The sequence below is a fragment of the Gallinula chloropus genome, assembly GCF_964237585.1.
Source record: "Gallinula chloropus genome assembly, chromosome: 5".
Taxonomy (NCBI): domain Eukaryota; kingdom Metazoa; phylum Chordata; class Aves; order Gruiformes; family Rallidae; genus Gallinula; species Gallinula chloropus.
The window spans coordinates 78,434,208-78,456,297 of NC_140090.1; the positions used below are offsets into that span (position 1 = coordinate 78,434,208).

The 22,090-nt window shown below is 51.0% G+C and overlaps 2 protein-coding genes across 4 annotated transcripts in view; one reads left to right on the forward strand and one right to left on the reverse strand.

The window, feature by feature from the left end:
* Window positions 1-4,986, forward strand: part of ZRANB1 (zinc finger RANBP2-type containing 1) — a 44,830-nt gene extending 39,844 nt beyond the window's left edge. For both annotated transcript variants that reach the window (XM_084264935.1, XM_084264936.1), the window contains 2 exons: window positions 786-1,015; window positions 1,981-4,986. In XM_084264935.1, the coding sequence (XP_084121061.1) occupies window positions 786-1,015; window positions 1,981-2,199 (449 nt within the window). In that variant the 3' untranslated portion in view covers window positions 2,200-4,986. The remainder of the gene's footprint in view (window positions 1-785; window positions 1,016-1,980) is intronic.
* Window positions 4,987-6,544: 1,558 nt separating this feature from the next.
* Window positions 6,545-22,090, reverse strand: part of LOC311192892 (C-terminal-binding protein 2) — a 138,205-nt gene continuing 122,659 nt past the window's right edge. For both annotated transcript variants that reach the window (XM_084265561.1, XM_084265562.1), the window contains 8 exons: window positions 19,252-19,406; window positions 18,149-18,293; window positions 14,764-14,970; window positions 13,441-13,655; window positions 12,869-12,999; window positions 11,904-12,031; window positions 11,026-11,143; window positions 6,545-8,181 (listed from right to left, as the gene is read on the reverse strand). In XM_084265561.1, the coding sequence (XP_084121687.1) occupies window positions 8,001-8,181; window positions 11,026-11,143; window positions 11,904-12,031; window positions 12,869-12,999; window positions 13,441-13,655; window positions 14,764-14,970; window positions 18,149-18,293; window positions 19,252-19,406 (1,280 nt within the window). In that variant the 3' untranslated portion in view covers window positions 6,545-8,000. The remainder of the gene's footprint in view (window positions 8,182-11,025; window positions 11,144-11,903; window positions 12,032-12,868; window positions 13,000-13,440; window positions 13,656-14,763; window positions 14,971-18,148; window positions 18,294-19,251; window positions 19,407-22,090) is intronic.

A 22,090-nucleotide genomic window follows, 5' to 3' on the forward strand; every position in this document is an offset into this window, starting at 1 on the left:
GACACAGCACACACCAAGAACTACACTTCTCTTCCTAGAAGGAAGGAGCTTGAGTTCCACTTTGAGACTTGGTATGTGCCTCAAGCAAGTGACCAACTCTGGTGCTGGAAGTGGTGAGGAGAAAAACCCTGTTTCTTTTGGGACCCATGACAGTGGGGATGTGTGAGCAGCACAGTATTGGCTTCTGGGGGGCTAGGTGTGCTTTGGAGAGTAGATGTGCATAATTGATGTGTGTTAGTTTAGTCTTAGTGCTACATTTATGGGAAGCCCTGTTGTCTCTGGGATGGGTGACATACTTGGGTGCTGGGACACATTTAGTGTGGTAAGTACAGGTTTTGGAAGCAGGTGGTGGAGTTTTTGTTCTGGTAAGAACAAAAACTTTTATTTCTGTGATGCAGAATCTGATTTTTTTTTCTCTTTACAATTTTTTATATCTTTAGGAGGAGTTACCAAAGCTAAAAGGCTGCTTTATCTCACCCCAGGCTTTGTCACTCTATCCTATGGATTGTAGGAGAGGGGCAGTGTGGTATTGGCTGTAACTGGAAGGGGTTTTATGCTGAGCTTGTGCAGCTGCAGAGATACTTGAGTAACCTCCCGTTCACCCAGTAGCAAGCAGTTGTACTGCAGTGTGACTGACACCAGTGCAGACCAAACCACCAGCACGTTCAGATGCTCACTGTGTGCCCCTGTTACTGTGTTCAACCAAAAGCCAAGGTTTGTGTCAGAATTCTGCCTTGCTGAACACCGTCCCTCCGAGTCTCACCCTGTGCTCTCCTTTCTCCTAGGTGTATATTTACCTTTGTTATGGGAACAGAGTTTTTGTTGGAAAAGTCCTATTGCTCTGGGCTACACGAGGGGCCATTTCTCTGCTCTGGTTGCCATGGAGAACGATGGGTATGGCAATCGGGGGGCTGGTGCTAACTTGAACACTGATGATGACGTTACTGTTACCTTCCTACCCCTGGTGGACAGTGAGAGGAAACTATTGCACATTCACTTCCTTTCTGCTCAAGAGGTAAGAAGTACCTGTGGTGCTGACGGTCTGTCAGAGCCACTTCTGAGTGATTCTCAGCCATCTCTGTGGCCCTGTATGTTTTTCCAGTTCAGAGAAGGATAGGGAGTGGTGTACACTCTTCTGTCTGACACTGCTCCCTTTCCCCTGGCTGAGGTGGTTTGGAAAGAGCCATGCCCACAGATTTGGTATCTATAGCTCTCTAAACCCAATGTAACTGCACCAGGCATGTGGATACAAGTGCACCTGGCAGGACCCTGAAATAAGGCTCCTGCCACCAACATGAGAGTGGAATAGGCTTTGTTTTAAAGGATGCAATGTAGATATTGGCCAGTAGTTCCAGCACGCTTCTACCCCTTGTTATAATGAAACTCATCTCACTGTGTCTTAAATATCTCTTGATAAACCCAGGGAGCTACTTCAGTAAGTGTGTATGTGGGGAGGGAGGGTTGGGAAGCCTGAAGCTCACAAAGTCAGCATCCTGTAGGTAGAGGAGATAAAATCCAGACTTAAATCTAGAGAGGGATATCTTTTCAGCAAGCCCCCATGTTTGTTATGCCTTATGAGAAGAAAAGTTTTGTGTCAGGAACTGCTAGACTCCTATAAACTGCTTTGCACAATGCCTTGAAGCTCTTTTAGGGCTTATCCTCCTTACATACTGTGTGCCTGCTGCAAGTCAGTAGTTGCTCAGCAATAACTGAGATGTGGGAAGGCTGTAGTGGAAATACATGTTTGAAAAACTCAAAGGGAAGAACAGCTGGGGAGTGTTCCCAGAGCCTCCGAATTTTGGTTGAAAATGCAGTGTGCATCAGTCTGGCTTTGGAAACTCCCAGCTGTGGGGAAGGAGCCAGAGGAGGAGCAGCACCGCTCCCCGAGCCTGGGCAGCCCAGGGTACAGCTGCTGGCTGGCTTAAGGGTGCTGGGTGTGTTTTGAGACCCACTCTCAGTGCCGTTTCTCTCCCCCCAAAGATCGGCAATGAGGAGCAGCAGGAGAAGCTGCTTCGGGAGTGGCTGGACTGCTGCGTGACAGAGGGAGGGGTTCTGGTGGCCATGCAGAAGAGCTCCCGGCGGCGCAACCACCCGCTGGTCACCCAGATGGTGGAGAAGTGGCTGGATCGCTACCGGCAGATCCGCCCCTGCACGTCCCTTTCTGATGGAGAGGAAGACGAGGACGACGACGATGAGTGAAGATGAGGAGGATGATGCAATGCAAAAGAAAACGACCAGCACAGAGTGTCTGACCCAGAGTTAGCCTTGTGCTCTAGCAGCTCATTGTGCAACGACCTGATTCTGGGGGAAACGTGGCAACAAGGACTTTGCTGAACCAGCGTGGAGAGAGTCTCGCTCCTCACCTGCTGCAGGGAGAGGGTGAAACGGGCAGGACTAGAGTTTGTATAAAAACAAAACAAGAAACTGCTAATTTTATTATCAAGACAGGAAAAAAAAACCCACCTTTTTTTTTCTTTCTGATTGTAAATCTGTCTATAAATGTACCGCATGTGGTTGTGTAAGAGGTTGTGTAATAGGAGAAGTATACCAGCATTTAATTATTGCAGAGAAATTTTTCAAACAAGGGCACTTGTGAAAGCACATGTCAGATGGGTATCTCTTCCCCCCAGGATTCTTTTACAGTCGAACTTGGTATTACTCTGCATCACCGTTTAGATACTCTTGACACGTTTCCCTGCAAGGCCCTTTTAACGTGAAATCTCACTAGTGCCCAGGTCAGATCGTGAGGTTTTTGTTTGCACAGAATATCCACAGCAAGTCCCAAGCAAAAATACATCCATTGTTTTACACAGGGTTTAGTTACTGCTGTCCCCTTGTGATTTAAAATCTAAACTCTACAGAACAAACTGGAAGAGAAGCTGAATTTTCCATCCAGTCAAATGATTTGTTTCCTGAAAAGTCTTTTTTTTCCCTTGCATTTTTTTCCCTTCTAATAGTTAATAGATTCCTTTCAGTATATGTAAGAATATTTATTCAGAGAAGTGACCTAAAAATAGAAGGATTTTATTCCAGTGAGCATACACTAAACAAAATTGTGTGGAATTGAGAACTTGGATACGATTGAGAATTTCCTATTGTCAGAACTTTGTCTTGCTGTGATACAAACTAGATATAATTCTATCATTTATTCCTTCATCGGCTTCAGCAAATGAAAAAAACACCTTCCTAAAGAGAGAGTCACCTTTTTGGTCATTAAATCTAGTGAGAATACACTCAGCAGATCTAATTAAAAAGAAGAATCTATGCTAAAGTTGTTTTTTTTAAAAGCACTGTGTTATATATTTCTTGGTATGTAAACATGGGAATTTCTTGCATGTTGATTGATGTGGCCATACTTAAACTTATGTAAGTTCCTAAGATTGTAAGTTCAGAGTATATTCTCCAGTAGAAATTTTATTATATTTGATAACTTTAGCCATGTAACCTGTAATGGATAAAGTTTATCTAAAAATCTCACTTAAAACACTAAAGGTTAATGCCAGTTTTTACATTTATGGTGCAATTCAGGTTGTCTTGAAAAGCACTTTTGATGGTGTGGTGGTTGAATAAGGAATTTTGCAGTAGGTGAAATCTGTTCTAATTAGAATTTGGAAAGAATCCCCCATAGCACCTATTTTTATGTAGTTCAGAGCTATGGAAAACCCTGAGGAACTTGCTGCTTTTTCTTCCAGATGCTGCTTAGATGGTGTTGAAATGTGCACAACTCCTACATAAACTTGGTGGCAACACCACAAGTCTATAGAAATAATGAAGTACTGTATGAACTTGGCAATTTTCCCATCACAGATCCCACTGAGGTTTATGATGAAGTGTCTTCACCTGTTTTTCCTTTGGCCATTAGACCTCCTCTGATGGGTGCATGTGCAATGTTCAGGTAAAGGAATGCATGCTGATCTGCCATGTACCTACGACTGACCTGAGCCACACAGGCAAAACTAAAGAGGTTCTTCGCAAGCCTGTGGTCCTGTTTCACATTTGCTTTCTGGACTGGCGTTTTCTTTGGTCCCCTCTCTCACCTTACAGTGAAACCCTTTTATTCCCTGTCTAGCTGAGGGCTTAGAGCTCTTCTGTCAGGGGAACTGAACGCAGAGTGAGCTGGGCTGAGGACTTCCCTGATCTGAGCTGGCCTGCACGGTGTGCTTGGCATCACTTACCTGTCGTCGTGTAACCCACTGCACTCCCCCAGGTCCCCCTAGCTCAGGACTCAGTGTGCCAGCTTTGGAAGTTCTGGGTGGGAAACCAGATAGCCAGGAGCCAAGTTCAGAGCATACCTAGGACTGGCCTCTGTGGGCAGGGCACCCCTGGAATGGGTAAGGATAAACTCCTGCCTGCCCTGGGGTGCACAAAAGGCCGGGTGGAATTGTCACACACACCCCCCTGCCCCTCTGCTTCCTGCAGCCCTGTTCCTTAAAGGAAGCACTGACCTAGCTCTGGGATGAGAGGACAGTCCTGGTACTTGGGAGCTCTTGGCTTTCTTGCTCATTACTGTTTGGTTTTGATGTGCTGTGAAATGGTCTGTTCAGGTTAATACTCTTCACGGGTCATTTCAGAACTGGTGAAGTCTCTTCTTTTTTTTTTTTCCCCCAAAAGCAAAGTAAATCCAAACCTGATGTACCTGCAGATTAAAGAGCTGCCACCCCCACCCCCTGCTTCGCGCTAGCCCGGCGGTCAGTGTATGTTAATGGGGTCTCTCCTTTAATTACATACTTGAAACTTTACCAAGACTGAGATCAATTTACAATTTACTTTGCAGCTTGTTGGCAAGTTCTGCTCCCTTAGCCAAGTATATATATATATATATATATATAAAAAAAAATCAGGTTCCTCACTGTTATTTTCCTCATATTACTCTCTCACACTCTCCTAGCAGAGATCTTGGCTTTTCATTGCTACCTCCTTCCACCTGGTTGGTTTTTCTGGTTTTATTTATGAATTCCTCAGTGCAAATTCCCTGTATTTCTTTTGGTTTTAATATATTAAAATTTAGTCTTTCTGGATTCTTCCAAAGTTCTGCTGCATGGCTTCTGGCAAGTACTACTCGATGTTTACTCCACTGGTGTGCATTTAGAGACACTGAACTGCTGCTTTTTTTTTTTCCCCCTATTCTCCTTTTGTTCAGTGATGTCCCTTAACCCCTTTCTTAGGGTTTTTTGTCTGTCATCTTCAAGCTGCTTTGCTTGGTCCCCTGGAGCTATGTCTGTCAGCACCGTCACGGCACAGACCTTCAGCAGGAGCTGTTCATCATCTGCTGCTTTGCCCAGTAATCCATCTCAGAGCCGTGGTGTGCTGCTCCTGGGGTTCAGCCTGTCTCGATTGCGATGATGTTCTTCCCGTTCCTCTCCTGTGGATCTTCTCCCTGCGTTTCACTGGTGTTTGTGCTGCAGGAGCTTGAGCCTTCTAAACTGCAGTGTTACTGACACGTGTCCTCTGGCTTGTAACCCTTGGGATCCCCTGGCTGCTCATGGAGCTTGTAGTAGCAGCTCTCTGCCCGTTTGCATCTGTTCTTGGCCGAGGTTGGGTGTTGGATGAAAGCTGCAGCGTTTGCTGTTCTTGGGGGGTCCCTGCTAAGCCAACGCTGTCCTGGTGTGGGGTCTGCTGGGGGTGGGTACACAAGGACCGTCTGGTGCCTGAGATGCCCTGAGGCAGGAAGGTACTTGCACCCATCTGGCGCAGCACCAGGTGCCCATCCCAGAGCCCAGTGTATCTTTACACCAGGGTTATCTTTACACTAAATCGCAACCCCATTTCTGTGTTTTCCTCTCAGTTTTTACTGTCATTTCAGTATTTCCCAAATAACTTGTCCTGGCTTCTCCTGTTCCCAGACCATCACTGGGGTGCTCCAGCCATGGCAGACAAAGCCCAGTCACTCATTATTAATGGTGACTTCTTTTTTTAACATGCTTAGAGCTGGTAGCCAGTTCTAAGTCTAAACAAGATACGGTTCTGTAACTGAGCCCCTTCTGGGTTTCAGCTTGGTTTAGCCCCTTCCAGGGGAAGCTCTGCCCATCCCAGGCTCTGCCTGCTGCCACATCACAGCTGAGAAGACAGGCTGGTAATGAAGAAACAGGCTTTTTGATGCTGCTCCCCCTCACAGGTGCCTCCAGCCTTTGCCCTAGGACTCACACACACACAAGAAATGAAGCCTTAACAAGAAACACTGGAGGTGCAGCTGCCCCCGTAGCTCAGTGGAAACCAGTGTCCCCTCTTGCCACCTCGACTGCAGGTAACGTCCCACTTGATTTTTAAACACAAGGTACAATCTCACCTCAGCCCAGATTCAGCCAGTGCCTCCCCAGCAGCACAACTGCAACTGCCCCATGTGCAGTGAGCTTGACCTGAGTTCCCACCGTGTCTCTCCAAGCCTGGGCCTGGGACGTGAGGGCAGAGCCCAGCGCTCTCCACACACAACACAAGCCCAGCCCAGAGGCACCAAAGTCAGACTTGAGCCAAACTTACCCACTCTGTCCTCCTGCTCCATTCCCAGCTCTGCAGTCCCAGTCCTGAAGGCAAAGTGTCAGGGGGCAGGGACAGCTCTTCCCTTCCAGAAATTATAGAAATTTTATCACTTTTTATTGAAAACTGCACCGAACGCTAAATGTTCCACCTTTACAAGAAACAAATACAGGAACGGTAACACACTAAAACAAAACATACTTCTGATAGCCATGGGTTTGCTTTTTGTTTTCTTCTGTTTGGGACAGCTTAAGCTTCCTTGTCTTGTCACAGGAACAGGGATGTACCCATACAAAGGCTCTTTTCCAAAACAAAAGGCGATGAGATTCACAAAAGACTATGAATATAACATGTAGCTAGTTGATACAAATCTAATAGGATTTGTTAAAATCAGTCACATCTAATAACACATTTTTTTTTGTTTTGAAGTGTTCTTGTATAAAATATCACGTGAAGAAAAGAAGACTTTTATCAATGTCTAAAAAAGTGGGGTTTTGTTCATAGACAGTCTGACAAGTTACCATAAAAAGTGTTTCCTGAGACATAAGGAAATGCAACATTGTTCTTGAACCCTTTCCAGCTCAAGACTTTTTTTCCACTTGATAAAATAGCTGCAGATTTAAAACTGAGAAAATATATTTGAGTACAAATAGTGTGTGAAACTTAATACTTTCTTCTTTTTTTTGTTTTGCTTTTTTTCCTTTTTTTTTTCCTTTTTTTTTGTTTTTTTTGTTTGTTTTAGATTTTTTTTCTTGCATCATTGCAGGGCGCAGGTGAATGCACAGCTACTTTATTCAGTGTATTGGGTAGAGAAGAGACCAGCAGTTGGGTGGTTATTTTTTTTCCTTAGCCTGGGAGGGCAGGGGGCTGGTGCCAGGAGCCTTCTCTGCCCTCCCCATCCCCTGGATCCCGTCTGGAATGGTTTGAACTTAAACCTGGCAGGAGAACTCCTGTTACACAGCACTGGCCCTGTGACACTGCAAAGGATTAGAGGGGGGGTTGGGTTTTTTTTTTCTGTTTTCTAGGGGTTGTGTTTTTTTTTTCTTCCACTTCTAAACCAGCACAGACAGAAGAGGGAACCAGCCAGCAGAGCAAGGAACAGGCTGAAGCCACACGCTGGTTTCCTCTATGGTAGCTCAGTGCAGGGGTCCGAACGCAGCCCCGTCCTTCCCACGGACCTGAGGGGTGGGGGTGGGGGGGGGAGAAAAACAATCTATTTTTATTCATGTGATTGATGCACAGATGAAGGAAACTTAACACACAACAACAGAAGTCGATCATTAATGTATCATAGCCTAGTTTTCAGCGCTTCAGTAAGCAGGTGACTTCTTCAGGGCTTCTCCCCAGTCTTGGCTGCTCGTTAACACTGGAACATCAATGATGCGTCTGTCCAAAATCCACATTACAAACTTCGTATCAAATTCTTCTCTCAGTTCATGTATAACTTTTTTCAGTGTCTCTTGGTCCCAAGTTTATTGAAGGATTTTTTTTTTTTAATTCTTTTTTTTTTTGTTTTAAATTATCTGCTATTGCTCGTTGGGATGTTCCCTGTTGTCCCCGTGTTTTGTGGGCTGGTTTGGAGATGGAGCTTGGGAAGGATGTGCCACGGTGGGAAGGTTGTGGGTGACGGGGATGCCTCCGGGAATGATGCCCTCCATAGCTGCCGGTATTCCTCCCGGTGCCACGCTGACCATCCCAGGGGGGTACCTGGGAGAGGGGACACAGAGAGGGAGGGTGGTCACCTCAGAGCCTGTCATGGCCTGTGTGAGTGACCCAGCTGCTGTGCAGTGGTTATGGAGGAAACGAGCAGCAGAGCTCTTAACAGAGTACCTGGGTGCTGGCAGTGCTGAGGGGTCAGAGAGGAAACAGCTTTGTTTCTATCGAGTACTTTGTTGTTCATGTAAAACCCTCACCTGCTCCAGAGAGGTGATGAAGGTGACAATGACAGAGTCAATATTTGCTGTTAATTACTGAGGTATTTTAACAAAAAGTGGGATAGCTCTAAGCCTGGACTGCATCGCTTGCCTGAACTCAACACTTTCAATACTAAAAGCACAGCCTGGAGCTGTGATACTGTGACCTGGCCTACCAAGTTCTGGTGCTTAACTGCAGGAGGAGACAAACAGTGGTGCTGCTAACCAAGCTAGTTAACACCTGACCCCTCAGCTTCTGTTTTTTTAACAGGTGTTTGACCAGAAATCACTTCCCCAGAAATGCTGTGCCCCATGCCCCTGAGTTGAGGCAGACTCCAACAAGCCAGTTAATAGACACATGAATTTCCTTTGGCATAACCCAAACGCCCTTGCCAAAAGGACCCAGGTCAGCCTAAAAGCAAGTACAGACCAGAGGGAGGAATCTGCTCAGGGAGTGACCTTGGCTTTTCTGGCTGCTCTGTCACTGGCCAGCAGCAGCAGGGCCTGAGCCCATGTGCTGCCTGAACTCCCTGCTCAGCACTCTTGGGACCCCATCCGTGTGGCGCTGTCTGTAAAGCCCAGGGAGCGCTGGGTGCCTGTCAGCCCTGTGTCCGTACTGCTGCTTTGCCCTCATGACATCGGTTTCTGCTTCCTCTGCTCTTTGGATCCATCCCTGCTCCTTGTCGCTGTCAGGCCTGGCTGTGTCCTTCCAGCAAAGCTCCAGCTTGGCCTTGGCTGGGTAACTCTGTGTCTGCTACAACCATTCCCACACGACCAGGGTGAGGGGTGCAGGCTGGACACAGGTAAGTGTTCTCCACTAAGATACTGGCACTGTGTTGGCTTCTGTACCTTCTCAGGTTGCTGAGGTGTATGAAAGCCCCTTGAAAAACTGGGTAAGGACTCATCTTGGGTGCTCCCAGAAAAGCCAGCTGCTGAACACCTCTGAACACCTACACCTGGTCTGTAAGCTTTCCCTCTTTGGAGGCTGAGCTGCATCGTCCTCATGTACAGCTGAACCCCAGGGTTGGGTCTGTTCCATCTTCCTAAGAGCAGGGTGAGTTATACATACTCCACAAAATTTCACAGAGTTGGAGAAAAGGGAAGAAAGGAGCATTTTTTGAGCTGTCCTCAGGAAGATGTGATGTGGGGGCAACAAGCCCAAGCCCTGCTGGAGGTCTGCTGGCTGGCTGGGGAGTGACAGCCCCAAGTGCCTTAGGGAAAGGCAGAGTAAGAAGCAGGGGGGAGAAGGGAGGTGTTGTTCCCTGTCCCTGAAGGGTGTGTGTGGGGGGGGTGACCTCGGCTTACAGGGTCACAGGGCCATGGCTCCCCAGGATCTTAGCAAGGATGAAGCACACTGCAGGGGCAGAGGTTAAGCCTGGAAGCTGAGGCTCATCCCCGGGTAGGGCACTGCCCCCGTCCTTCAGAGCGGGTGAGGGGTGATGCTGCCGCCAGGTTTGGGTGTTCCACTCCCCAGAGTGAGCAGTGGCTGCACTGTGAGTGTGCAGGGCTGTGATGGCAGGTGGCACACACACTGCTCGGGCCCTTCCCCTCCCAAGGGCTCTGCTGCTGGATGCCCTCCTGTGCCCCACAGGGTGACCTGACGTGCCCCATGGGGGTGTTCTGGTATCTCAGGGTATTTCTGGCATGGTGAGATGATGCAGGCTGCCCCTGCTCCAGATGAGCCCTCATGCCTAATGTGTCTCAATGTCCTTTGAGCCATCCAAAGTGGAGCAGTAAGTAACCCTAATCTCAGGGATTTAGGTGGAAATGAGGCCACCTGCCTATGGACCTATATTTGGAGCTTTTACCCTGGCTTCACCCCACGAGCTGGGCCAGGCTCACAGCCCGAGCAGGCACTGGGCAGACAGGAGCTCAGAGCAATTGCTCCTTCAGTTTAGAAGTCACGTCCTGCTTGCTCCAGGATCCTGCTTAAGCAGAGTCACCTACAGCAGGGTGCACAGGATCCCGTCCAGGAGGGTTTGGGATCTCTCCAGAGAAGGAGACTCCCCAGCCTCTCTGGGCAGCCTGCCCAGAGCTCAGGCACCTTAAACTGAAGACCTTTTTTCTCATATTGAGATGGACCTTCCTGTGATCCAGCCTGTGCCCACTGTCCCTTGTCTGTCACTGGGCACCTGAGAGGAGTCTGGCCCCTCCTCCAGACACCCACCTAGATATTTATAAGCACTGATCAGTCTTCTCCACTTCTGTCACACTAGAAATGCTCCAGGCCCCCCATCATCCTCACAGCCCACCCTGGACTCTCTCCAATAGCTCCCAAAACTGGGGAGCCCACACACCTCCAGCTGTGGCCTCAGCAGGGCAGAGCAGAGAGGGAAAACAACCTCTCTGGACCTGCTGGGAAGGTTCTTCATGTGTCTGGGGTCCTGCCACTTACAAAGCCCCCCCACCAGTGACAGCTGGCCCACCAGAACAGAAGTTTTATACATGGGAGGCTTTCTCAGCCTGAGGTTAAATCAAGCTGGGCTCGTAATCCCAGCGATGTGGCTACTGGTCCCCAAGGAGGGCGACCGCACAGTCCCCGTCCCAGCCGGCGCAGGAGTCCCTTTCCCACTCCCGATCCCGATCCCACCACCTCCGCAGGGACCCGGCCGCTGCGCCGGGCTCTTCCCCCGCTCACCTGTACGTGGCACCATTGAGCTCTGGATGAATTGCTTGCTGGTCTATTACTGACCACGGGGCTGTTGTGACAAAGAATTCCTTGTTCACGCAGTTCCTTAGGCTTTCCGGGATGCGCCCTGCAGTGGGTAAGGAAGGTGAGGGGGTGTCAACTTCATCCCGTTTCACTCTGTCAGTATGGAGGGGAAGGGAGACCCAGAACCCCACAGCCCCTGTTTCAGAGGAGGGCAAGGGAGACCCAGAACCCCACAACCCCTGTTTCAGAGGATGCTTGGGCTGCTGTGAGGTGCAGGGTTGGAGGCTGGTTCCCTACCCTGGGTCCCACCTCTGCTTTCAGGAAAGCTGTTGCTGTGTGCCTGCTCATTTCAAGCAGGGGCTAGGCAGCTGGGAAGCTCTGGCAGCTGGGATAACTGGGAGGGACAAATTTGGGGAGAGAAGAACCTCTCAGTGTTGGGAGTACTGTGCCCACTATTTTGGAGCAAGCTCAGTTACATGGGCTGGACACAGGTGCCCTCCCTGCTTTGGGACTGAGTTCTGGCATGCAGTTGGCTATGGCTGGCACCACCTTTTGGGTTAGTACCTTAAAAGAGGCAGCAATTATTGCATCACTGCCCTCTTCCTCCCAGCCATGGACACTTTGCCATGCTGCACAAGTGCCCTGTTGATTTAAAAAAACCCCAAACAACCCCAAACCCATGAAAAAAAACCCTCAACCAACCCACAAATGCCAGAAAAGTGAAGTTTGATTTCTGAGCTCTTTGGCTGGGAAGAAAATCAGGGTTAGAGCTCTTTCCCAGGGTGAAGACCCATCCCTGCCCCTCCTGGCTCAGGGTCTGGGCAGGCAGCAGAGCTAAGCCCAGCTCTCAGGGGGGTGGGTACCTGTGATGGCACGCCGGATCTCCGTAGCAGCAGCTTCTCTCATCTCTAGTGACGCCTGCTCGCTGTACCAGGCGGTGTGGGGGGTACAGATTAAATTAGGAGCATCTTTCAACGGGCCTTGAGCAAAACTGGGAGTAGGGAGAAACAAGAAACTTCATGTTTAAGAAGTAACTAAACTATGTTATGAACAGCAGAAAGTTTGTGGGCTGCCCTCCGCTTTTGCAAGCAGCAGTCCCCAGCCCCTTGCCTGTGGCACCTGGGCTGGAGGAGCCCATGAGCATCCTGCCAGCCCAAAACAGCCATGGAATGCTGGTGAGGAAGCACAGCTCTGGTGCAGGGCACAAACTGAAAATGCACCCAACAAAGAGCCCACAAGGGCTGAAAACCCAACCTGCTGCCTGGTTGTTCATAGTGTTCCCACAGGAATAAATCCCTGGGGGAGGTTGGACTCGATGATCTCTTGAGGTCCCTTCCAACCCCTACAGTTCTGTGATCTCCACAGCAGCGTGGGGGTGTGGGGACAGCCTGTGGGTCACCCAGCACAGGCTGGGAGCGGGTGGAGAGGAGGGTTCCCCCTTTGTAGGAGCACTCTTTCTATTTTAAAAAAACTGTTTCAGAAAATACAAGCAAACTGCTAGAACTGCCCTGTCCCCAGGCTGTGTAAGAGAAGCCGTACTACCACTTGTAACTGACACTGTCCCAGCTTGCAGTAGCCTGGGGGAAGCCAGTAGTAGCCCAGTAGCAGCAGCTCAGCTCTCATGGACTAGCAAGAGTTTGTTTGTTTGTTTGCCTTCTGAAACCAGCCCACACCCAAGTGATGCTGTGAGGTGCTGCAGCTGCTCCTCAAACTAGCAGGCTGTGTGCCCAGGCTGGGGGTGCTGTGTGCCCAGGCTGGGGGTGCTGTGTGCCCAGGCTGGGGGTGCTCTGCAGCCCTGGACACGCTGCTAGAGGTGGCAGAGCTTTACCTAAACGGTTCCGACTCGTGCACGTCGAGCGCAGCCCCTCGTATCCGTCCCTCCTTCAGGGCTTGAGTTAAGGCCTTCTCGTCCACCAGCCCACCACGCGCCGTGTTCACCAGGAACGCTCCCTGCCTCATCTGCCAGCGGACAGGGAGAGAGAGATGGGAGTCAGCTCAGTGCAGCCACCCAGTCCCTACACCCACCCTGTCCCTACACCCACCCTGCTGCAGCAGCGAGCGCCCTGGGGTGCCTCCAGCCGGGGCTGTACCCCACTTCTCATGCTGGGGGGCTGTGCTTCTGACCCAGAGCAATCCCCATCCGGGTGCATGGGGGTTTTGGGGCTGGTATCAGCAAACAAAACCCCCTTCCCCTGTCGCCTCTGCCCCACAAAGGACCCACTCCCTCCCAGTAAGCACCGTGGGGAGACAGCCAGGCTGTTGGGTGCACCCCGCTCTTTCAGAGGTACCCGTGGGTCCTAAGGTACCAGCTCGCTGTGGCTGTGACCACAGATGCTCGGGGTTTGCCCCCCAAAGAGCAGAGCCCTCTGCTTGGTTGTGCAGGGAAGGGGACTGACTGACCTGCTTGATCGTGAAGTCGTTGATAAGGTGGTGGTTGTGTTCGTTAAGGTTACAGTGCAACGAGACACAGTCGCTCTGGTAGAGCAGGTCCTGGAGCGTGTAGACCCGCTGGACCCCCAGGGACCGCTCGATCCCATCCTGCAGGTACGGGTCGTAGAAGATCACGTTGAAGCCGAAGGCCTTGGCTCGGACAGCGACCGCCTGTGCAGTGCGACCTGTGTGTGAAGGGAAGACAGGTCTCAGTTTAACTGATTCCCACCTCCCTGGCTCCGGGCAGCTGAGCTGTTCCATGGTGGGACCCCAAAGCCTGACCTGGGACTGGTGCTGGGTCCCCTAGGGCCTCCTGGACTCCAAAACACGCTGCAAAGGGATGCTGTTAGGAAGGCAAACCCAAGCCACCTCGCTGTGTGTGGCTCTAACAAATGTGAGATGCTTGTGTTAACCTTTTCTTAAAGAGCAAACAAAATGAGGAGTGAGGCCATTAACATCTGCCAGCTCATGGGTCCCTTCCAACTGCACCTATTCCATGATTCCATAGAATTCTATGATTCTATGGCCACACTCACACCAGCTTACTGCACTAATTAGCCCAGGGCTTTGCAGGACGATGGTGTGAAGCTGCTTGCACAGAATGCAAGTGGGAATACTGCTAACACTGCTGAGGCACTCGTGTGCAGTCCTTGGCCAACACTCCCTCACCAGCAGCTACCCTTGAGCAGCCAGAACCTCACCAGACCTTTCCCACTCATGTTCCTACCACTTCTGGCCACCAAGGACTGGGCAGGTTTCTGCTGCCCAGATGCATCTCTCATACCCTCTAACCATGTCTGGCCTCAGCTCCCAAAAGGAAGGGGTGTCCAAGAGGGCTGTCAGCAGAGGTGCTGATGCTGCTTCTGATGCTCAAAGTCTCTATTCCTACAGGTGAATTGAAGACAGACTGTTTAACACAGCCCTGCCACCATGCAGGGCAGAATGGCTCAGAAGGGCTGGGCTGGTGCAGCTGTGGCTTGGGATGGGATTTTTTGGGGGGGGAGGAGAGCAGCACTACCAGGTGTGGTCCCCCTTGGGGCACCGATGGGTTTCACCAGCACTCCCCCAAGGACTCAGCTGATTCAGTTCATGAACCAGAGCTCCTTCCCCAAAATATCAAGGTCAGTTATTCTCCCTACTCCACACTGACCCACCGTGGTGGTTCACTTTTCAAAGGCTCCTTTTAGCTCCTTCCCAGGACAGGGAAGCAGCGCAGAGTCCTCCTCCAAGGCTGAAGGCTGGGCAGTGCTCCTCCCTGCACTGGCAGCCACAGCTCGCCCTTCACCGACTCACCGAAGCCGATGAGGCCGAGCGTCTCCCCCCGGATGCGGGCGGCGCCGGACGCCACCTCCCGGATCTGCTCCACGCTCTGCACCCGCGTCCCCTCCCGCAGCGCCTGGTACAGCCACGTGTTCCGCCGGTACAGGTTGAGGACGTGGCAGACGGTGGAGTCGGCCGTCTCCTCCACGGCAGCCGAGGGGATGTTGCAGACAGCGATCCCTGCAGAGGCAACACCACAGACCAGAGATTCATCATCACAGAACCTTCAGGGTGGGAAGGGACCTCCAGAGCCCATGGGGTCCAACCCCCTGCCAAAGCAGCTCCCCAGCTCATACTGCACAGACAGGCATCCAGATGGGGCTGGAATCTCTCCAGAGAAGGAGACTCCACACCCCCTGGGCAGCCTGTCCCAGGGCTCCCTCACCCTCACTGGGGAAAAGTTCTTCCCCATGTTGGTGTGGAACTTCCTGTGCTCCAACTTGAGCCCATCACCCCTTGTCCTGTCCCCACAGACACTGAAAAGGGGCTGGCTGATTCCCCCTGCATCCCATACTTAAGATATTTATAAACATTACTAAGGTCCCCCCTTAGTCTTCTTTTCTCCAGGCTGAACAGCCCCAGCTCACTCAGCCTTTCCTCACAGGGGAGATACTCCAGGCCCTTCATCATCTCTGTAGCCTCCTCTGGACTCTTTCCAGGAGATCCCTGTCTTTTTTTATCCCTGTTGTCATCCCTGTCAGTGCTTGTCCCTTTTCTGCTTGCTTTCAGAGCTGGATGGCCCCAGGCTGCCTTTCCTACAAGCTTCTCACAATGTCATTTACTCTTGTGTGCCCAGGAGCAGGAGCTGCTGGCACTGGGGGTTATAAACCCACAGAGGATGGTTTCACACCAGCAGCTCTTTCTGGGGGTATCTTCTAGTGGGTCAAACCCAGTGCTGCCAGCCCAGCCAGCGAGGCACAGGCAGCAGCCAGGCTCTGTGTGTGGACACCGGTCACTTCTTGCCTGCACAGTTTAAAAACCACCTTATGGAAAGCAACACCAATTAAACTTCACACTACATTTGTGGGGAGCCGTTCCATTTTCTACTCCCAAACCACATCATTCAGCCACCCAATTTGCCAGGCACAAAAAGAAGGATTATCCTGCAGTATCCCATTACTTTATTCGTTATATTTCTCCTTTCAAAGCTTCAGAACATTGCTATAATGGATAATAACAATAAGAGCTACAAACATGAAGAAGCCATTACATTGAGGAGACACTGTTCTCCTCTCAAAAAGAAAATAATTCCCTAGATTGAGAATTGCTTTTTTAGGGATGACTATTTGAAAGTCTCTTATCACAATTATCTGTGGGAAATGGCTCAGGTGAAATGGCTGTTATTCTTCACTTCCCCAGAGATAACCTTTAATATGAGGTATCCTAAACACTATTGTAGGACTGCTTGATAGACTGAATCTTGGGATCAGATGGTCAAAAATGGCTCTAACAGCTGTTAAATTCAAGCTCTCCCAGCTGGGGGTGTGCAGGCTGCTAACAGTCTCTGTGACCATCCAAACCAGTATGGAAATTGGGTGGCCCCAGCACTGAGACATGCAACACAGTCTGCACACACCCTGGGTCTGCAGAAAACTCCCACAGTGGGAGGCAGGGGCTCCTCCAGCCCTCTGTATTTTGGCAGCCCATGTAACATGCTCCCACAGGGAATCTCTCTTTCATGCTCCTGCGTCACCTTTTAGAGGCTGAGGGAGCTGGGCTGGTTCAGCCTGGAGAGGAGAAGGCTGTGGGGGGACCTTATTGCAGCCTGCCAGTCCCTGAAGGGAGCAGAGAAACAGGAGGGGAATCAGCTTGTTAAAGGGTAGACAATAGCAGGACAAGGGGGATGGAGTGAAGCTGAAGGAAGGAAGGTTTAGATGAGATATTGGGGGAAGTTTTTTACAGAGAGAGTGGTGAGGGGCTGGAGCAGGCTGCCCAGAGAGGGGGTGGGTGCCCCATCCCTGGGGGTGTTCAAGGGCAGGTTGGATGGGGCCCTGGGCAACCTTGTGTAGCTCCAGGCCTGGAGGTTGGTGTCCCTGCCTGTGGCAGGGGGTTGGAGCTCTGTGATCCTTGGGGTCCCTTCCAACCCAGACCAGGCTGGGATTCTATGAGATGGCAAAGGAAGCAGCAACAACCCAACACACAATTCCTGCTCCACTGTCTGACACGTCACCTTCCCAGCGGGTATGGGCATGACTCCCGAGGACCAGGTCACATCAAGAGCCTAATCTTGCTTAACAGAATATAATACAACACCCTTCCTCCAATTTTTCTAAGAGTAGATCAACTCTCCAGTACCAGAAATAGCACAGCCAGACAAATACCCATCAGTGCAAGGGGGCACCTGGAACTAGGGACAGCAGAGAAGCAAGGGACTCAGACAGGGCCACTGTAACACACAGAATCACAGAGTCACAGGGGTTGGAAGGGGCCTCCAGAGCTCATCGGGTCCAACCCCCTGCCCAAGCAGGGTCCCTAGGACAGGGTGCACAGGGAGGCATCCAGATGGGTCTGGAATCTCTCCAGAGAAGGAGACTCCACACCCCCTGGGCAGCCTGTCCCAGGGCTCCCTCACCCTCACTGGGAAGAAGTTCTTCCCCATGTTGGTGTGGAACTTCCTGTGCTCCAACTTGAGCCCATCACCCCTTGTCCTGTCCCCACAGACACTGAAAAGGGGCTGCCCATTCCCCCTGCATCCCATACTTAAGATATTTATAAACATTACTAAGGTCCCCCCTTAGTCTTCTTTTCTCCAGGCTGAACAGCCCCAGCTCACTCAGCCTTTCCTCACAGGGGAGATGCTCCAGGCCCTTCATCATCTCTGTAGCCTCCTCTGGACTCTCTCCAGGAGATCCCTGTCTTTTTTATCCCAGGGAGCCCAGAACTGGACACAACACTCCAGGTGGGGCCTGACCAGGGCAGAGTAGAGGGGGAGGATCACCTCCTTGGACCTGCTGGCCACACTCTTCCTGATGCCCCCCAGGATCCCATTGTCTCTCTCAGCCCCCAGAGCACACTGCTGGCTCATGGCCAACCCGTCATCTACCAGAACCCCCAGGTCCTTCTCCACAGAGCTCCTCTCCAGCAGGTCATCCCCCAGAATGAGCCTAAAAGGCACCTTCTAAAGCTGCACCACTTTGTTTTTACTTCATGGTCAGGTTTTGTTGTCATAATATTCCCTACATGCAAGAAAACCTGATCTCCACCTGTCATTCCAAGGGCTGGCTCAAGGCCCTTCGGGAAGCCCTGCCTGCAACTCCACTCCGCCAGCGCGCTCCCGGGGGGAAGCAGCAGGTACTTGTGTGGATTTACAACACCTGGAGGGATGTGGGAGGGGACTGGGGGCAGTGCTGAGACATACCAAGCTCCCCTGCAGCTTTGATGTCGATGTTGTCGTAGCCGCTGCCTATTCGGACGATGACCCGCAAGGCCTTGAACTTCTCCAGGTCCTCTCTCGTCAGCGTGATGGTGTGGTACATCATCGCCCCCACGGCTTCATTTAACACCTGCAACGGGACAGCGGCGTCAGCAGCCACCAGGACACACCTGGAGGGGACACCTGCAGCTCCTCCATCTGGAATATTACACTGTAAATCGTTCATTTTCCCCTCTGACCCACTGTCTGACCCAGGCACGGGGCAAGCTGATACTTGCAGGTGTTACCAAAAGCACCACTGGGGGTTTGGCACACCGACACCGAGGCCATTCCCATTAACCTATCCCATATATGCTTTCAAGAGTACCTAAAAAGCTCTGCATGAGGCTGCCTGATCACAAAAGGCTTTATTTTCTCCCCTTCAGTGAAGATCCAGACTTTCATTACTGCTCACCATAAGCTACCCCAGTGCTCTGGAAACCCAAGACCTACTCAGGTTCTCCCAAGACTGGCTCATCTATCAATGTCCCACCAAAAACTCTGAGCTCCTTCACCTGTTTTTAGTATTTGAAACACTCAAAGATGAGCACTGATGCTATCTGTGCTTCTCTTTCCCAGATCCTGGAAGTGATTTCTGACTCACTGAGTTATCTACGTGTGCATAAAGTGTCATTTTAAAAGAGTATTTTCAAGTAATTGAGCTTCCAAGCAGAAACACCCATCCACACAACACCAATCTGCCTGCACACTGCCGCCAGCACCTGAGGAGACCCATCAGCTGCAGCACAGGATGGTGTCAGCAGACCCCAGGAAGCTGCAGAGGGCTCTTATTGCTGCACTGAGCAAATGGGACTTCAAAAAAAAAGGGAAGCATTAATAAAACTGATGTAAAAATCCTGATGCTGAGAGATAAGGTGACTTTTTCCCCCCCTGGCTTTTCTAACACCCCTCACTGAATTTTAACCTGCAGCAGCTTCTGTGGGTGTTGCCTGCTGAGCGACCCAAAGGGCAGTCTGTGGGCTCTTTGCTCCAGAGGTGGCAGAGGAAGCAGAGCACTCTGTCCCTCAGCCCAGCCCGCGCACTGTTACCTTCTCGTGGATCTCCTGAGTTGATTGTGCGTCACAGAATGCCACCGTGGCCAAGTCCTTCAGAATGGGCATCTCCACCGTGCAGTCCCTCCCGTCCAGCAGTGCCACCAGGGGCCGGGGGTGCATGGGGCCGTTCATGATCTGCGGGCGAATACCTGCGAGCAGAAGGAGGGAGGTTTCCATCACACCACTGGCAATGGAAGGGTCCTCCCGGCAGCCGCCGTGCCTGCGCAGGGGTCCTGTGTGGGGCAGGAGAGCAGCAGCACACTGTTTCACCCTGGACAGCACGTTTTGGGGGTGATGGCAAGGTCCATGTTTATCTCTGGGAGTAGGGTGAGGTTTTGTCCTGCTTGGAGAGGAAAAGGCAGCGCGGCTTCCTCCAGGACAGGGATGGGGAACCCCATTTCGGCCGCTTTATGGGGGAAGGAAGGTGGGTTTATATGAGAGATGAGGGGGAAGGTTTTTACAGAGAGAGTGGTGAGGGGCTGGAAGGGGCTGCCCAGAGAGGGGGTGGGTGCCCCATCCCTGGGGGTGTTCAAGGCCAGGTTGGATGGGGCCCTGGGCAACCTTGTGTAGCTCCAGGCCTGGAGGTTGGTGTCCCTGCCTGTGGCAGGGGGTTGGAACTGTGTGATCCTTGGGGTCCCTTTCAACCCAGACCATTCAGTGATTCTATGGGGGTGTATCTCCTCACCCACACAGGCCACGTTTCAAGCACACAGTGTAAACCAGCACTCCAGCCCCCTCAACCATTTTATTTAGCATCTCAGGAGTGAAACCCAAGCCAGCAGTCATTTTTTCCCCTGCTGGAAGGAGAGCTGGGAATTTGTTCCACAGACAAAATGGCACTTGGCACTTGGTCTGTATTTTTATGGAATGACTTTACCATTTTGACCACCTCAGGAAGACAAGCACAAACAGACATTCACTAGAAGAAAAACGTTACTTGGAAAGCACAGCAACAGCAGGACCTCTCAGCACACACACCTATATTCTGTGACCAGCTACCAAAAGGCTTCAAGGTGGGAACAGCAAAGCTCAGCTTACTTCATAAAACCAAACTGGATCTTATCCCTGCCTGCATCCCACAGGATGCTCTGGGATGTGTAGTTGGAGTCAGTGTGAAGGACCTGCAGGATTAAAGGGCTGCAGACCCCTCTCTGCCATGAAAATGTACATATTGAGGGGTCTCTTCAGTCCTGCTGCTTTCTTCTTGTCTCCCAAGGACACGCTCTCCAGGCTGAGGTGAGGAAAGGAACCAAGAGCCACCAAGAGCTGATTTTTATATCCTATTTATAGCTCTGCAATAAATAGGTTCATTTTTGGACAAGTCACTTACTTAGAAATTTCAGTACCTCCCTTTTCTACTCAGTAAGGGCAGTTATTGCACTAGGATCATGCAAAATACCTCAGCTATCTTTCAGCTGCCCAGGTAGTTCCTGGGAAAAGCAGAGGTGGGTGGAATGGGTATTCTGGGCTCAAAGTGGAGGTTGATTTCTGCTGCTGCATCATGGGATGGCCAGACCTGGAGGGTCTGGGTTTGAATCGTTGAACCCCCTGACAAGCAGCCTCAGAGAAGCCCCTCTCCTTATCAGACCCCCTTTTCTGCATAAGAACCTTCCAGGGCTACCAGCCAACTTCTGTACAGCCTTTCAGCACAGCGGTTGAGCCATCTTTTCACTGAGGGGCTAGCAGACAGCAAATCCCTTCACTGCTTCTGGATAACAGCATTCTTCCCTGTTGCTCCACACCACCTGCAGTAAAACTGATGCTGCTGAAGCTGCTGAGCTGGACAAGCAGTGGGCTTGGCTGAGGGAACTCCTGAGAGGATGGTTCTGGGTGTTTTGAGGGGTTAAATACCACACATGAAGAATTACAGAACATAGGCTGCTGTCTGTGGCACTGCTGGAGTAAGGCAGGAAGCATTTACACACAGGGCTGGGTACTGTTCAGCCCTCTGGACTGCAGTCAACACCAGGACCAGTGTCACTGCAGCCCCACATGCCAAAAAAAAAGATGATGAGGGACAGAAACTAATGAGAAAAGCAGTGCACTGATTTTTCAGGGTGTTTTTTAGGGGAAAATTCAATATGCCTCTGTTCAGATTGCTGTTGGGTGAAGTATTAGCAAGATCTCCACCAGCTGATGTGTATGGGACAGGCAGGCACTAAGGGCCAAAGCAACTCCTCCCAGACCAGCACCAAGAGTGTCACCCCAGGGAGGGACCTACCCTGCTGCGTATGAAACACTGGCTAGCACGTAGTTATGTCTCCTTTCCATGGGAAAAATGAACCCCATGGAAGCAGGTGGGATTAACAGAGGGTTTAACGGCTCTCCAGTCCTGTTCTGTTGAACCTGCTTTAAGAAATGAAGAATCAACTGAAGATTTTCAGCACCACACGTGAAGGTTTTTGGAACAGGTTCCTCTCTCTGCCTCTCCACTAACACCTACTGGGAGTAACAGATCACTCCTGCCTGCATTTCACCCAGATGGAAGCACAACTGTGTCGGCAGGCAGGGTAGAGCGCCGAGGCGACCGGGATAACAGAAAGAAGCTTGCCATAAGCAGATAAGCAAGAATAAAACACGTACAAATCTCAGAGCACTTACACAATCCTTACGTGAAGCGCCACACCGCAGCTAGATTATTTTCTCAAGTTAACAAGAGGGTGAATTATAACACTGACTTAAATGCTTCCTAACGCACAGGATCCCCAAGGCTTAGAGCATCACCTGCACCTCACACTGCAGCTGTAAATGAAAGGGAATCCAAGGCAGGGGCAAGCTGGCTTGTGAGGGTTCCCAGCCACGGCGGCCACCAGCCCCACGCTGCGCAGCCGTA